Source organism: Dryobates pubescens, chromosome 11 (genome assembly GCF_014839835.1).
Source record: "Dryobates pubescens isolate bDryPub1 chromosome 11, bDryPub1.pri, whole genome shotgun sequence".
Classification (NCBI taxonomy): domain Eukaryota; kingdom Metazoa; phylum Chordata; class Aves; order Piciformes; family Picidae; genus Dryobates; species Dryobates pubescens.
In genome coordinates, this window is record NC_071622.1 from 22,723,028 (window position 1) to 22,740,357 (window position 17,330).

Genomic DNA, 17,330 nt, shown 5'->3' on the forward strand with positions numbered 1-17,330 from the left:
GGTCTGTATCACAAATACTGGTGAAACTAATGGCAGAGAAGATACTGGGAATTTCCAGGAAAGACTACATGAACATCAAAAGGATGTTTTGAGATGACTCCTATTTCTTTCCTATTCATTTTTCCTCTTTTTTATTCCTCCTAAGAAACTACAGGAGATGAGAAGACATCACAGGAACTGCTAAGACCTTTCTCCAAGTAGGCCTTGCCCAAGACTGCTCAGGAAAGGCGTAAGAAGGCAAGACATCCCTTACTGGATCTAACCATTGATCCAACTACCCTAGTATATCTCCATCAGTGAGATATTTCTATTTCTGCAAACCACAGCCACTTTATGAAGTATATTTCCTGAGGGTTGCTCAGTCTTATAAACCATTGGATTAGGGATGTTTTACAGTGCATTTCTGCCTACTCCTTTTAGTATCTGTTTATGGACCTTTAGTCCACTATTTTTCCCATTCCCCTTTTGAGCTATTTGATACTGCTATCCTCCACAATCTTCTGCAGCAGCTTCCAATATTTCACCATTCACTGTGTAAAGAACTACTTTCTATTATTTTTGTTAAGCATCTCTCCCCTCAGTTCGTATGCCCTGCAGTTCTGGCATTGCAAACAGCAGTTCTGCTTCTGTTGTTCATTATCAACTGCCTTAACAATTTGGAAAACATCACTCTCACCCCTTTCTCCTCCAGAATTCCCTCTCCAAACTGGAAAGTCCCAGGCATTTTCATTTTTCCTGTTTTCCAGTACTCCTCTGTATCTTTTCTAACTATCCTTCCTGTGATACAAATACCAGAACTATCTGGTAGGAAAATGTGTGCACCAAACTTTTGCACAGTGGAAAAAATATAAATAAATCAGGCTTTCTGGTTTGCTCACAAGACAGCAATGAGACAGGCCTGGCATTATTCTGAATAAATCTGCCTGGCACCACCTCCAAAAAAATCTATGTCATAGGCCTGTCAAAGCTCTCCTCCTCCTCTGTCTTCAATCTTTTCTTCACCCTCCTACTGCATGCTCACATTCCTCCAAGCCAAGTCCACACTGCTCTCCAATTTTAATGCTACACCTCCACTTTCCAAGCCTCCCTTTCCAAATGTAGATAAATGCAGGACCATGCATGCACTAATTTACTGTGCACAAAACACTGCTGAACATGCTATGAGCAAGATATGGGACATCTACATCACTGCCTCATCCTGAAGCTGGCTTCCAAGAGATATCTGCTTATGTACTGGTGTTGAGGGTAGTTATTACCATTTGTATAATGTACAACTCTTTTCACATGTCTCTGTTTGACCTTATATGCTTGACCTTCTATGTGCAATTTTGGGGCAGCCAAGTCCACCTTCCTAACAGTGTCTCAAGGCTGCCAAGACTAGATGCACTTCAACACCTCTGTTTCAGTGCCTGCACCTCCCACAGCCTTGCCTTCTGGGCTGAACATCACCAACCATATTAGTCAAAGCATCATTGCTAGCCAGAAGAAGGAATGTAAGGGAGAAAAACACCAAACACCACCTCTCCTTCCCCCTCTTCTTTGCCTCTGCACAGAAAGCTCACTATTTTCACAGCCATTTTGGAATACTAGAGGGAGTGTATGGTGGAAAAAGACTCAAATCAGGGTGAAGCATGCAGGCATCAGTTGTCTACGGTTTCATTTTCCACAGTGAGCAGCTTGGGAAGGGCATTTATTCAGGAAACAACTGAACCACCATTGCTGAGGATTCATAGATCTTGCCTCTCCCCCTCACCTGTCTTTAAGCCTCTGCCTGCTTTGCTTGTGTCTTTACAGCTAGGGCTTCCCATGACACTAAAATCTGCTGTTGCTAAGGACAATAGTTTTTACTGGTTCCTTCACAGAAGTGGGTATTCTAACATAATCTTAAGCAAGAATCACTAGGGAGATCTAGGCAAAGAAACCTACTGGTAGTTTATTTTGTGGTGGAAGTCTGTAAAGCACATTTATTGGCAGCTTATATTCTAGATGAAGGGTCTAATTTGGCTCATCACAAAACAACCTAATTCTGACATTGATTTGAGAATGATTAAGCCCTGCAAATATACCTTGGCTGTCGTAAAACTAACTAGACTATAATCCCATACTCTTTCTGAATAATATTTAAAAGAAAATGTTTCAGAAAGGAGCCTTGAGATCTTAATTTAAGTTAATTAGGAATGCATAGCCCAGTGATTATGTAACTTCAGTGAAGGTACAGAGTTTATGGCAATACGAAAAAGAGAATATTTTCAAAACATGACTATGAGAGGACAAATTATATTCAAAACATTCATTCTGTCCAGCAATACAAAATAAAATATTGTCATCATGATCCATATCTCTGAATTAACAACGTTTCTCTGTACAGTTGCAGTAAGGCTGTAATTTTACAAACTGATATTCACTTGAATATATTTATAACACAATTTATACACTATGTACAAACCTAGTTCTCCAAGGAACTCTTTGTTCAGCATGCTTCAACACAGAAGTGTTTACCAGTTTCTAGGAGAGTATGCTAGCTTTCCCTGGAATTTAAATACTGAAATACTTATTGAAACATGAAGAATCTATTTGATATCATATGGCAGTGTTCTTAAGTCACTTGTTTGTTACCATATGTCATAGAAGAGAACCAGTCACAACAATAAATAACATTGCTTATTATAAACATAGACTTATACTGATACAATCACACTTTCAGTCTGAGTGCTTTTACAAGGCTGTAGGACCCATTTATCTTTGCTTTTCTTGACAGATAGATCAAAATTGCAACTACGGGTACTGCTGTTGCCGCTGCACTGGAGAATGCAATAATCAGTGGTATCATTTGATCTGTTCCTTCCAACTTCCCTATAAATGGAGACAAAAGGAGAAAAAAGTTGTGTGAAACCTGATTGAAACAGATGTAGGTATATTACTGTAAAAGCAATGTTGTTAATGACATTCCCTTGGAACTTTATTTCTGTTTTCATGCACAAAGCACATTTCAAAGTATTTTCCTTATGCTTTTGTCGTTAGTAACTTATTGCACACTTAATTTCCTAGTCACTGTCTTGGTTCTGAACTTGCCATGCAAGTTCAAACCCATCTATCTGGTATCATCTATGATGTAGAATGCCAAGCAGTTCATGAAGAGTGCAAGAAGAATATCACATATTTTTCCCAGGAAACATATGGGACACTTCAGGAGTCTTTAGATCTTTCTGTGAAACAGAACTTTGTCTGGCTTAGTCACACCATTCATGCATATGGACAGAAAAGCAGGATCCACATTTTTCTGGCTCCATCCTTAAAGCTACGGCACAAACTCAGGTAAAAGAGACAGTAACATCAGTAGTGAAAGGAGGTTAAATACATCTTATTTTCACCAGCTGTTCTGTTTTTTTTTCAGGTTAACTGCAGTATTGTTGTGCAAGGATCAGTCATGAGCTAGTTGTGCTCACCTTGACACAAAATTCATCAGAAAGTATGAGCAAAATAAGCTTATGGTAATAAACCTACCTACAACAGCTATATCAATCACTTCAATGTTGTTTCCAATCTTATTGAAAACATCAAACAAGTATCTGTCTGTATAATTTTTTGTGACATTCTAGAGTATAAAGGTTCCATTCACTGATGGCAGAATTATTTCTTTCTCCCAATGGATGTTTTTCAGGTCCATCTGTGATGGTGAGTTACTCTGTGTTCTACATGCTATAGTGACATTTCTCTTCCCTTAACATTTTCTGATGGATATACTAATGCTGTAATATTTTGGGGAGGAACTGCGAAGAAAAGAAATGCAACAAACAGAAGCAAAAAAATCCTGAGGCGTCCAGCAGCTTGTACACACAAAGTACTAACCCAGTTAATGGATTCACCATACTATTTGAGCACATAGTTTTAGATGTTATTGTCACTAAATTTCACACTGCAGTCAACAGACACTGTCAGAAAGAACATTTTATCAGCTGATGGAGTATGTTCTTATCTTTCTATATTATAATTAGTATTTTCTTATTTTCCATTCATTGTTTATTCATTTGAGTTCATGAAAGGACACAGACCAAAGATTCAGAGGCCTTCTTTCAAGAGAAGAGAAATAGAAAAGGCAAAGGCAGAAGTCCTATAACAGTATGTTTTTTTCACTAGGTTCCACAATTTTACATCTCGTTTTCAAAGGCAGAACTATGAAAAATTGTGAAGCAGCAATTATTTTGTGCATCTACAGTTTTGGACAGAAGCTTTTATTAATACTAAGATCTTACCATATGTGACAAGAATCCGTGTAAGTCATCTCAGTTTTTTAAAGACTATTCATTCTTAGTGGGACTGGAGATAGTAACTGGGTACAGCTGTTATTTTACCTAACCTTTGCCATAAAGCACTGTGTGCTTTCTCAGTTCATTATTCTACCTGCCCATATGTTCCTGCATCCTTTAGCTGAATCCTGTCTATTGTATATTTGTCATCCTTGAAACAGTAGATGGCAAGATAGCAGTAGATGGTTGTGATCCCATCACCTATCTTCTTTCACAGGGTAATCTTAACAGATGCAACATATGAAGACTTGCATAAGATGGTAACACTTTCTCCTCTTGTTACTGTACTTGAAGGGAAAACAGTGTATTTTTGGGTGCAGCAGCAAAACTAGCAAGGAATAAGGAAGAGAGATGGATTGGTGGCAGAAGAGATCATTAAGCAACACATTGTTGCTATGCAATAAACAGAAGTAGCAGGGCTAAAATCAGAGACGTTTGCTGGCTACTGAAATTAAAACTGTGCAATGGAGCAGAGTCAAGACAGGTATGCTGAGGAAATCAGCATTTGGTATGTCTTAAACGCAGCTTGTGAGAATAGGATGGATGGTTGTAACTCAAGGGAGAGCCAAGGGGCTGTAATACAGTCCCTCCGCAGAGAAGTTTCAGCATGTAGTTTCTCTTTGAATCTTTTGTATGTGGTGTCTGGATCCTCTGCTGAGACCTATTTGGAAGAAAGTACAGGCCCTGCGTAGCTTTTGTGCCTTGTGCTTACATTTGCCAATTGGAATGGGTGATGGGAGCTCAAGGGATGTGAGAGCTTTGCATAAGCTTCCTGTGCTAAGGCAGATTTCCCCCTTCATTGTTAAATGATTCCTAAATGACTTAATGACATTAAAGTCATGTTTTAACTCAAATGATAACAAAGACACAATTTCCCCATACTTCACAGAATGAGATCTGGTATAAACAAAACAACAACAAAAAATGTGTTCTCTGTTGTTCTACATACCTTGAACAAGTAATTTCACAGCTTTTTCTTCTTTGCCAAATTTATTATAAGCTTCACATTCATAAAGCCCCAGATCTTGAATTTTAATGTTCTGTATAGTTAATGTTGCTTCTTTAAAAATTTTCTCAGACTCCCCACTGGATGCTTTTTTCTTCCAAGAGATCAAAGGAGCTGGATTGCCAGAACTAGTACATTCCATTGTCACAGTTTCTCCTTCTTTAACAGCAGTAGCAGGGATAATGGAGATCATCGTATTCCTTGGTCCATCTGAAAGGAAGAACTCTGTAGTGAATCATTATTGAATGTTTTAGATATGGACCTAACATGTCCTACTGGATGCCAGGTTATCAGCCTCCCAAAGTTGATTTACTTTTCTTTTTCAGAATAAGTAAAGCCCTCAGTATCAGAGCTTCCACACAAACTGTCTATAGCTTAATGGTATCAACCAAGTCCTTCCAACCAAGAATGTTAAGGCAGAGCTTTTTTTTCTGAGTAAAGATTGTCATTACATTAAAGATTTCATGTCTTTGTTTTGCTTATCAGCACTGCTCCTCAGGCAAGAGCACAGGACTATGCTGATTTTTTTATACTCAGAGGATTTTGCTTAGTTTGATGGTTACATTTATCACTGAAGTGGGTGGAGAATTAACTGGTTACTTCTAAAATGATCAGGAAAACATTACACATACTTACACTCCACATTAAGTGTTATTTCACTTTCACTTTCCCCAAACTTATTTTTTGCTACACATTCATAGTTTCCTCCACTTAGGAACGTCACAGATGGAAGGAGAATTCTCCCCTCACTGTAAGGCCTTGTGTCTGCACTGTCAGATTTTCTCCTTAAAATAATCTTGGGAGGAGGGTTGCCCTCAGCAGAACATTGTATTGAAACATTTTCTCCTTCTTGAACTGTTGTAGAAGGCTCGATGGAGAGTTCTGTGAATTTTGGAGCACCTGCATGACAGAAGAAAAGGCTATATAAGGTTATACCAATACTATAACAGGCTGTAAAAAGTTGATCTAATGCAAAAGTGCTAAAGATGGAGAGGGTTATAAGAAACCAGGAATTGCTTGCTCAAGGATCTGTTCATTTTGGTTTTGGTCCCACCTGAGACTCTTGGCTTTACTGAACTGGTAGCAACAATAACAATAATATCCCCAATGGTTTTATTATTAAATTACTACTACCTTTATTACTAATGCCCAAAACTACTAGTTCAGAGAAGGAAGCTGTGCTGTCCCTCTAAAATTGCTATGGACATTAGCATTGTAAGCAAATAACAATGCCCCCCACTTCACCACTTTCTCAGATTCTTTTATCACTCTAAGTGTGGCACTGCAGGAAATGTACGAAGGTGTGCACATACAGCAGCAGTACAGAGAAAATGAGCTGAAAATTAAGCAGAGAAATTAAAAGCACAGCCCATAAAGAGCAGCAGTAAATTGAAAGCTAAATCCTGAATGCATAACAAAGGCAGCCCCTTAATTTCTTAATTGTCAGTTTCAGCATCCTCCAACCCAGAGGCACCTGAATAATGCAAGCACAATTCAAGCAGACTTGTACCTTGTACAGCAACATTCACAGCTGCTTTCTCTGTTTTATTAGTTATCAGATTGTTTACTTCACAGAGGTACAGTCCTGAATCAGTGAAATGGACTTGGGGAATAAAAAGGGTACTGTTTTCTATCAGATGCTGAATACTTTCATCAGCCAGATGCTTTCTCCAAACTATTTGTGCTGGAGGATTACTTTCAGTCACACATGTGAGTTTTAGAGGGTCTCCTTCCATTGGTGAGTTGCCTGGAAAAGCAGTAATGATAGTATTTCGTGGACCAACTGGAAGAGAACAAAAGAGTGACAAGGTAGGAATGAGGAATGGTAGTTAATGAGGAATGGCATACACATCTTTAGCTTCTCTAGAGGGAGATTTCACACTGTGTTCCAGTGACACAGCAGGACAAATTTTCCAGACTTGAGCAGACATTTAGTTTGCAGCATTGAAAGCTGAACCAGACAAAATGTGTACAGATGTATTTATTTTTTACTCTTAAATTTGTCTCCCCATTGTTTAGGACTATAAACTTATAACTGCTAAGCATACAATGGCAATTTTAAAAGCAATCATATATCTTCATGCTGCCATTTCAATTCTGGCCTTACTCTCTGAGCACCAGGCAGGAGAGCGAGAGAGGATTTACTAAAGCATTACCTAACTTCTGTCAGGAGCAGCAGTGGATATTTAATGACTCAGTTACTGTTATTGAGTACAACAGAATTCTACTGATTACAGCAGATTATCTACAAAAATAATAGAGAAGTGTAGATTATAAATTATTTATAGCACACACTTCTTGAAACCATTCTGTGAAACAGTACTTGGTGCGAAAGCCCCAGAATAAAAGTACTTACAGTCTGCATTCAGTTTCTTAGAAGTTACTCTTTCTTTGGGTTCAAAGTCCATATCAGCAATTGGTAACTTGGCTACACAGGTAATCTCTTTCCCAATATCGTCAGCTTTGAGATTAAATGAATATGGCACAGTTTTGGTCTCCATATTTGTGCTGACCTCTTCATGAAATGTCTTCTCAAAAAGAACATGTTCCCCTTTCATTAGGAGTACTTCCAGGTGATCAGAAGGGTACACATTAGGAATTTTACAGATGACAGTAGCTAGTTCTCCAGAAACTAAGGATGGGCTGATCTCAATGACAGGATCACTGGGGAAAGCTATAAGAATAAAATAAATTTCTTTAGTTTAGTAGAGATGAGCTCTAGGATCAACATGAGACTAAGACACAGACATCAAAAATCTTTAGAGACTTTTAGAACATGACCTTATAGCAACTTTATCACAAAACATGTCTTGATATAAAGACATACAAGTCTTTTACAAGCACTTCATATACTAACAAGAATTATATTTGTACATTTGTTCAAATATAATCACAAATTATCTAATAAGATCCAGCAGGGCAATGATACAGACAATGATACAGCTGCCTAAATACAGGCATCCAGAGTAATCCATATATCCCATTTTCTGTGTTGCTAAGTTTAAATACCACTACCCTGCAAATTGCAAAGGCTTCAATTAGGTTCTCTGCATCTCAACCACGCTGGGGCTTTTAAGAAGAATTTTACATTTTTACTTACAGTAAATTTCTACTTTGATACTCTTCTCTTTTTTGTCTTTCTCACCACAGAAGACAGTGCACAGATAATCATGAGAATTCACAACTGTAACTGGATTCATAGTCAAGGTAGAGTATGTCTTATGGTTGTTCACTGTTCCTCCGAGGGGGTTGTCCATCTGGGTCCTCCAGGAAAAACTTGGTGATGCGCAGCCAGTAGTATTGCATGTGAGTGTGAGTGTTTCTCCAATCTGTGCAACAATTCTGTTAGCAGGCACAATCTCCATTTCAAAAGCTTTAACTACAATAGGGAGAACATACATAAGCTCAGCAGCAGTCTCAATATTTACTTTCCAATTTCTTTCATTATTTTACTATGACATGAGGACACTACTTTGCAAGCTGACTCCACAGTATGTAGAGGTTAAACTAACAAAGCTCACACAGTGGTTTACATCTCAAAAATACCCTATAAACATTGCTATTTTTTGTCTAAGATAATACAGACTCAGATGACTTTAACAGACAGTTCTCAGGTATAACATGGCATAAATCTAATGTAGAGAAGATAAATGTATTGGGTTTTTGGTTGGTTTGGTTTGTTTTTTTTTTTGGTCAGGTAGATCTGATACTGAAAATTTTGTAACATTTGAGAGGAACATAGCAAGGATAATTGTGGAATCATTTTCAAATGGACACTTAGTACCAAACTTGAACGATGCTGTCAGGAATGAGTAACAATCAAATATGCAGTGATATACTGCAGTTGTCTCCTAGACTGTCTCTTAACAAACTCGATTAAAAAATGGTTGTGTCATTTCAGAGTACAGAAAAGCTCAAAGTAAATGTCAGGGGAAAAAAAGCTTTCTGACATTTTGACAGAGCTACTTAATTGACAGTTGTATTCACTGAAATGTAAAAGAAACAGGAACAAAGAGAAATAAAGATCAAACAGTAAACTGTAGGTCAGTTAAGACATAACAAAATTAAAACCAAATTAAGCAAACAACAACCCCCAACTTACCAGTCATTAACAAACACAAAATTATTACCACAGCTTGGCTGGTTCTTCCCATCTCTTTTAACATTTGTAATTGTTGTTACTAGGTAAAGAAAGTAAATTCAAAAGCCTTGCTTTCTGTTCTCGGTGAAGAAGCACATCGGGATCCTGCTGCTTTGCAACGCTTTATCAGAATGGCTCCAGCCTGCTCTTTATAAAGGCCCTCCTGGCGGTGGAGCGGGAAATCCCGGGACGGGGAAATCCAGCGCAGAGAGAAAGCGAACCTTGCCGGGTGGTGCCGCCGGTCTCGGCGCCCTCTGCTGCTCCTGGCAGCACGGAGCGGAGAACCTAGGAGACGGGGCAGGAACTACGGCAACAAGGGCATGACCAGGCTTGGAGACACTAAGTTAAGATCTGATCCTGCAAGCAACTGATAAAATGAAAGAATGTGGGTAATTCCAAAGAACTGAATGGCACTATATCTCAGACAGAAAAGTTACTCGTTTACTTTCAGTGCAACTATTTTTGCAAGGCTGAGTCCTGAAATACTACCAACGATACTCAGTTCTTTGTAGGAAGCTTTATCTAACTCAGTGTTCCCTTTGAAAATTGTGCCGCCAGTTTAAGAGGAGACATTACTCACGCTCCTAAGTATTTTTGATCCCTACAAATGAAGAAATAAGTTAGATAAGACTCGATAAGCTCGATTTAGGCTCATCCTGTTTGGATTAACTGAACTAATTTTCCCAACTCTGCTTAAAAAATGTCTCTAAAATGTCCCTCTTTCAAAATGCTGCTGGTATGCATTACATTACTCATATGCCGTTCAGACCTCCTAGGCCCTTTTTATGCATCATTTAAGTACAACAATTGATAATACAGCTCTGGGCCTTTGGCTTCCAGTAGGAACAAGAATACCATTTGGAATATTACTGGCTAAAATAGTGACAACATCATGAAAAAAGATGACATTTTCAGTATTTTATTTTCAATTGGGAAATGTTATGAATGCAAACAAGAGTTAAAGGTTTCCAAATCTCGATTTTTTATGTATTCAACCACTTGAGTAGCTCACGTTAGTCAATTATGAACCACCAAATAAAAACAGCATGAAATTCAAAACAAAACATGTATGTCTTCAAAATATCTGGCAAATAATTTGGCATGTAATAGTTTGGTCATTCGATGTCTATGAAATATTGTCATCATATAGTATATTTTTTAAATAGTGCAGATTCAAATATCTAATGCATCAGTAATAATTTGGAAACATAAAGGCTGAAGCAACAATGTTGTAAATGCCAAAGAAAGAGAATTGCTGAAAAGCTGTCACAACCCCAACGTATCGTTCTCTGAGTCTAGCAGATCTTATGGTTAATAACATAATACCAGCTATAAAATGCCACGTTCAGGTGAGAGCAGTACCAGGGGACACAAGGGTCTATAAGCAGTGTGTCTTCTTCAAGGAACAACTATTTTCTCCATTTTCCTTGACTGCAGCTGACCCTAGATTTGCATCCTCATCAAAGGATAACTGCACAGCACAAGCTGCTGCAGAAACACACTAGGTAAAATACAAAGCATCAACCACTTATCATAATACTTTTATCATACAATTCATCATATAATATGATCATTATACACTTGTCATAAAGTCATCAATACAAAAGGAATGTCATGATTGTATGAAGGTAAGATGGTGAACTCAGGTAAAAGTATGCCTTCAAAATAATAATAACAAAAAACAATATTCAGGAATATGAAAAACCAGAACAATCCAAGAATCAGCTGGAAGATAAAACAAACAGGAAAATCTGGAGCACCTAGCAATGCCTAAGCAAATGCTGAAATTCACTGAATTTCATATTATTTCTATTACCATCATCATAATTGGTTTTATTAGAACAAGAGAAAAAAAAATCCTAAGTGTCATGAAATTCAGTGAAATGTTCCTGAAGTACCAGAAATCCAAAATCTACCCAAGGTAGGTAACAATGGCTACAAAACATGATTTTACTCACATAAAAGGGTTTTGCTGAAGAAAATTGAACTCTCTTAGTTATGTTGTAAATAAATACTTTTAAATCACAGGCAGAGAGAAATGAAACTCTTCTGCTTTGACTGCTTAAGTAATCATAAGCGACACTGAAGAAGAAGAGGCAAAATTTCCTTTTTTTCTGGGAAATTGGTTTCTAGACACAAGAAGATATAAATACAGGAGGCCATATCCGCATGCTGGAAAAATTGTAATCAGGTCCTTCATCAGATAACGTGAAATAGGAAGTAACTGTGATCCAGTAAATTAAACTGGATAGCTGCCATTAACTTTACTGGAGTTGGATCCCTTCTACAGGAACTACTATACTGAGTGATCAGACAGATTTAACTCAGACAGTATAGGTAAGAGCACGGTTAGCCAACAAATACTATTACAGGAAGTGCTGCCAAAAAATAATACACCTCCCCCCAACCTCTTAAAGCTTGCTCTTTACCCACCTTCAGATGTCCAGTTACAAATGTGAGCCTTACACGTATTTTTTTAAAAATCTGTACGTTACTGGTGCTTCTATTACTCTCAGCATCAGTCTGCAAATAGAAAAATTAATGTTAAGTTTGCTTATTTTCAGAACTGGCTGTTCTGTCTGAAAACAGAGGTCAGCTGACAAATGTTAGTAGTTGACCTTAAGAGTTGGAATAATCCAGTTTTTCATTCAAATCCACAGAGAAGGATGTTAGGGATAAAAATAGAGGACACACTGGATTCACAGTGAGACTGAGTATTAAAGAGTCATCTGGAAGAACTCCTATCACAGGCAGAGAGTAAATGAAAACAGTAATGTAATACATATTACAAAAATATTGCTCAAGGCAAAAGAGATTAAAAGAATTAAGCACTGGGGTGTAAATATTTGTTTTCCAGAACATCTAGTAATCAAAAGAGACTTTTCTTGGGCTTTGATGGATAAACAAAGATTAAAAAAATTGTGTCCCAGAATGGACTGTGGAAATACTGAACACATAATTTTTGGCCTGGCATCCTTCAGGAAATGAAGATTTACTTTCAGTTACTTTTTTGGAATGTTAGAAAAGGAAAGCATTCAGAACTGTGCTACACCTTTAGTTTAAGTCATACTTCTACAACCCTGCTAAATATCTATACAATGAATCTCAATGAATTTCCTCTAGATGAAAGAGTAAGTTCTTGATGTCATAATGAATCAATTGAACAAAATGCACACGCTAGTTACTGAACATTTCTAACTCTTTCCCTGCATTTTTAATGTACTACACTCTATCAGGGAGACTAGCAGGGGAAAGCTGAAAGGCTAAAGCAGAATTTGGCCTCTTAAAACATTCACCACTGGGTTTGTGATACATGGCCCAGGACCTATGGAGAAGAGGGCTATCTTTCTCTTTTGGCAGGGCAGATGTTTAAAAAAAAAAAGTAGAAGGAAACTCATTTGATTCAACATTCTGTTTTCTGTGTCAGCAGTCAAATGCCTCATGGCATTTCATCCCCATTACCTGCATCTAGAACCACCGTTGGGGATTTCTGCTAAAAATAGCCAGTGTTAGAATAAAAACTTCTATACAGAGCTCCAACAGAAAAACGTATGCAACATGCATGCATATGCATCTTTGTGTCCTGTCAGCCTGACAGGACAGAATCCTTCTGTGGAAGTCATGACATCCTTGCAGTGCTACAGGCTGGGGTAGGAGTGGCTGGAAAGCTGCCAAACAGAAAGGGACTTGGGGGTACTAATCAGCCAGCTGAACATGAGCCAGCAGTGTGCCTAGGTGGCCAAGAAGACCAGTGCCATCCTGGCCTGTATCAGGAATGGTGTGGCCAGCTGGAGCAGGGAAGTCATTCTGCCCCTGTACTCAGCACTGGTTAGGCCACACCTTGAGTCCTGTGTCCAGTTCTGGGCCCCTCAGTTTAAGGACATTGAGACTCTTGAATGTGTCCAGAGAAGGGCAATGAGGCTGGTGAGAGGGCTTGAGCACAAGCCCTACAATCAAAGGCTGAGGGAGCTGGGATTGTTTAGCCTGGAGAAGAGAAGGCTCAGGGAAGACCTTATTGCTGTCTACAACTACCTGAAGGGTGGTTGTAGCCAGGAGGAGGTTGGTCTCTTCTCCCAGGCAACCAGCACCAGAACAAGAGGACACAGTCTCAAGCTGCGCCAGGGGAAGTTTAGGCTCAAGGTGAGGAGAAAGTTCTTCACAGAGAGAGCTGTGAGCCGTTGGAATGGGCTCCCCAGGGAGGTGGTGGAGTCACAGTCCCTGGAGGTGTTCAAGAGGGGACTGGACATGGCACTTGGTGCCATGGTTTAATAGTCATGAGGTGCTGGGTGACAGATTGGACTTGATGATCTTTGAGGTCTTTTCCAACCTTATTGATTCTATGATTCTATAATTCAGGGGAGAAGATTCAGCTAAGTCTGATTTAACACTTCTTCAGCCTCAGATTATAGGGATGTTACAAAAAGCTCATACTTTAGGTCTCCTCCTTCAAACTGCATCCCTCATCCATCTCATGGAAGAGCTCCTTGGGAGGCACACTGGACGTCTGAGTTTAAGTAAGCCTTTTAACAGAGCTTCTGATGCTTTACGGAAGCAGAGGAATGAAGAGTCTTCACAATACACAAAAAGTATCTGATACCTCCACAGTATGACCATGCCTAAAGAATAAAAGCAAAAAGAATGTGTTGGAACTAAAATGAGAACTATTCTTGGAGAGAAAACATATCTGTTTCAACAAAGAGGGTTCTCATCAGGCCCTATAATCCAACATGAAACTGGAGGATATGGATGAATATTGCTGATTATGTGATTTATACAACAATGACCTGCCAGCCTCAAAACTTCCAGTTCTCAGCAACCTCAACAGCCTGCTTCATGGGTTATATACTGTCTTTTTTTCCTCAGTGCCTACTGGCTTTTTGGCTCCCAGAGATTCCCTGACCCTTTGCATTCTCTAACTCCCTCAACCTTCTTTCTCATCACTTGACAATAGTACAACCTCTGTAGATACTCCAAGAGGGGGAGGAGAGCACCACTGACTACCTATAATTTTCATCTCTGGATGGGAAGGATGAGCTCTACATGCAGATCTATTTAAGGGGTTGTGTCTCTTTCAGGAATTGTAACTTTGTTCCTAGCTACAAAAAGAACACCAACGCGTTACCCTGTAACCCACATCACACCTTACAATTGTACACCACATCTCACTTGTCATCTCTTGAAAAAAAGGAAAAAAAGAAACAGCTTAAGAAAGTTTTGTCATCTGCTTCTTTCCTTTTTCTGGAATTTCTGAAATACTATATATAAAAATAAATGCTTCCTCCATTGTCTTTCTCAGGCACCAATTTCCCAGCTATGACACTTCCTGTTTGGTTAGCCAGAAGGCATTAATATTCCACAAAAGATGCCAGATAAAATAATACAGAAGTATGGTAACTTGAATAGACTACAAAACAGTTAATTTCTTATTTTCTTCTATTCAGAGGCATTGACTGTTTCACTTCATAGAAGGAACAATAAGTTAATCTAAAAAAGAAATAGAAGCCACCAGAGAAAGAAATCCTTAAGTTTAATCTGGCAAAAACAAGCTGTGGAAATTCCAAATCATACTTGGAGGAAAAAGAAAGTATGATTTTAATAGTGATGCACGCAAAAGTGAAACTGTTGAATAGTCTTTGAATTCCCATACTCAGGGTGCCATGTGTTCTCCTGTAAGTCAGACTATGCTAGTTTGGGTAGCTGAGCTCCTGCTGTCTTCAGTGACATAAGTTATTTTTTAAAAATATCTATTTTTTGCAATATTCTCTAGTGTATATCAAGAGCCAAATTCAAACATGAGCCTTGGAATATTCAGAATCTCTTTGGGAATTTTGAAGTAAGAGTCCAGATCCACTTTTCTTTTGAGCCAAAAATACTGAAACATGTCAAAGTCATTTGTTCTCATTGGAATTAAGAGTTTTTCAGACAAAGGCATTCGAAATGGTCAGAGTAAAGTAACAAAACAGAATTTTGGTCCAAGTGCAGCTGCTGGCTGGGACCTGGGATAAGGCAAGATAAAGTCAGTTGAAAACATTTAACAAGGGATACGACCAATTTACTTCATTCCTCCAACAATTCACATGAAATTCCAATACCAGTGGTATTGGAAATATTGTGTGCCTGTCATGGGTTAAGTTGAACATTTGCTGCTGTTACTCAAAACCATCCTGCCTCATGCCAGCTTCAAAATAAGAGTGCTGGTTGGAGCAAAGTATGATGGGGCTTGAAGTATGGATTGCAACATGAGAGGCTTCTTGTTCTGGCTGCTGCTTTTGGGTTCCATGTTTTTGGGAGGTGGCTCTCTTCTGCTGGGATGGCAGCAGAACAGGGAGGGATGGGTGAGTAGCTTGGGTTTTTAGCTTGTTTCCTTCTGCTCACTGCTGCTTTCTGCTGTGCTTTTTCTGCAGATAGGTTAAGGTAATTGCGATTATTATCACCTCATTTATTCAATAAAATCTTATCTCAACCCTTTGTCTCAACCCAGAGTTTTTTCATATGTTACTTTTCCCTCACTTCTTTGTTGCAGGGAAAAGACTGTGTTATGCTAGCACAGTACCTCATTAAGGCCAGCATTTAACATGATCAGATTAAGTTAACCATGAAGAGTGGAGAACTTCTTGACCAAGCTTGCAGCAGCAGCTGCTCTTCAAGGGACTTCTAGATTCTCGACTGTGGGAAAATGGAGGTCAGTCACTTCCCTATTTCCTACCCCATTCTTGCTCTTCCGTCATGAGGTATGTATATCCCTATGGATCTAGGAATACAAAGGGGAATGATAAGAGAAAAGTCTGCAACAGACCATTCCAGCTGAAACAAACACAGAAATCAGATTCTCCTAGACAGGCTACTGATAAGTGTAATGCTTCTAATTGCTTAGCCTTCATCTTGTCTATCATACACTATATTCTTTACTCTCTTATGAGGGTTCATATTCTGAAGAGTTGTGCCCAGCTCTGCAGGTGTTATTTTTGCTGCATTGCATTACGCAAATGTTATCTCTGTAGTCCCACAGTGGACTGGCTCACTAACACAAATATTACACAAATACCAGAAAGGAATTAAATGACTTAACATTTCATAATTTCTGAACCTTCCATGTGGGTAAGGATTAAAGGGATTGGGAGTTCTAAAGAAAATGACCCTCCAAAGGGAAACAAGAATGAATGAACTGATTTTTACTTCTGTCAAGCCACAATGACACGTATCCAAGGCGAAGCATTTTGCAGTAGCAAAATATGTGTGTTTGTGTGTGTCCACAGACAAATAAACTCAGTGACACTTAAAGCCAGCTGCAGGTCTGTTAAAGGATCTGGTGCCTTTCCTTTATCTCTTGAATGTGGTCTACCATAAATGAACAATATGCTAGTTTGATACTTAAACAATTTCTCTCTTTATTTCCTGCCCCCCCCCCGAAGTTAAGTATCATCTTAACTACTTGCTTTGTTAATACTTTCCTGGAGGGAATATGCTAATGTAGGATAAAGACAATGGACAGCCAAATTTTTCTAGACAAACAAAGGTAAGAAAGATGTGCATTGCTGGATTTATGTCTCCTTTAAAGGCAATTACTTGGCTAGGCATCAAAGCCTTGGTCCTTGTTGTCTGATATGGCCAACTGAGCAAGAATGACTTTCATAGTTGTGTCACCCTCTATCACAGACAACATTACTCCCTGGTGATAAGAGAGGCAACTTGAGAAATGTGATGCATGTTTGAAATTGCTGTCAGGCAGGATAAAGGTCTGTGCTGTATTAGCTTGAGAAATGTCTGACTTTCAACATTCCCATGCTTCTTAGGTAGGGATCCTCCTGAAATTTCCCAGAATTACATGCGAATAACAATTCATAAGGAACAGATAGTTTAACAGCTCTTTTGGTTG

The 17,330-nt window shown here is 38.7% G+C and overlaps 1 protein-coding gene across 1 annotated transcript; it reads right to left on the reverse strand.

Moving 5' to 3' along the window:
* Positions 1 to 329: 329 nt before the first annotated feature.
* Positions 330 to 9,858, reverse strand: VCAM1 (vascular cell adhesion molecule 1). Its single transcript, XM_009905377.2, has 7 exons — positions 9,416 to 9,858; positions 8,414 to 8,692; positions 7,670 to 7,987; positions 6,824 to 7,096; positions 5,950 to 6,213; positions 5,257 to 5,523; positions 330 to 2,853 (listed from the first exon to the last, which is right to left on the reverse strand). Exons 1-7 carry the CDS (start codon positions 9,477 to 9,479, stop codon positions 2,693 to 2,695), a joined length of 1,626 nt encoding a protein of 541 aa, XP_009903679.2. The 5' UTR covers positions 9,480 to 9,858; the 3' UTR covers positions 330 to 2,692.
* Positions 9,859 to 17,330: the final 7,472 nt, after the last annotated feature.

Excerpts from the sequence above, each read along its gene's own strand:
- VCAM1 (XM_009905377.2), bottom strand. The coding sequence starts at position 9,479 with ATGTTAAAAGAGATGGGAAGAACCAGCCAAGCTGTGGTAATAATTTTG. Across the intron at positions 7,988-8,413 it reads TATCAAAGTAGAAATTTACT|CTTTCCCCAGTGATCCTGTC; the intron begins GTAAGTAAAAAT and ends TTATTCTTATAG. Across the intron at positions 5,524-5,949 it reads AATAACACTTAATGTGGAGT|ATGGACCAAGGAATACGATG; the intron begins GTAAGTATGTGT and ends TCTTCCTTTCAG.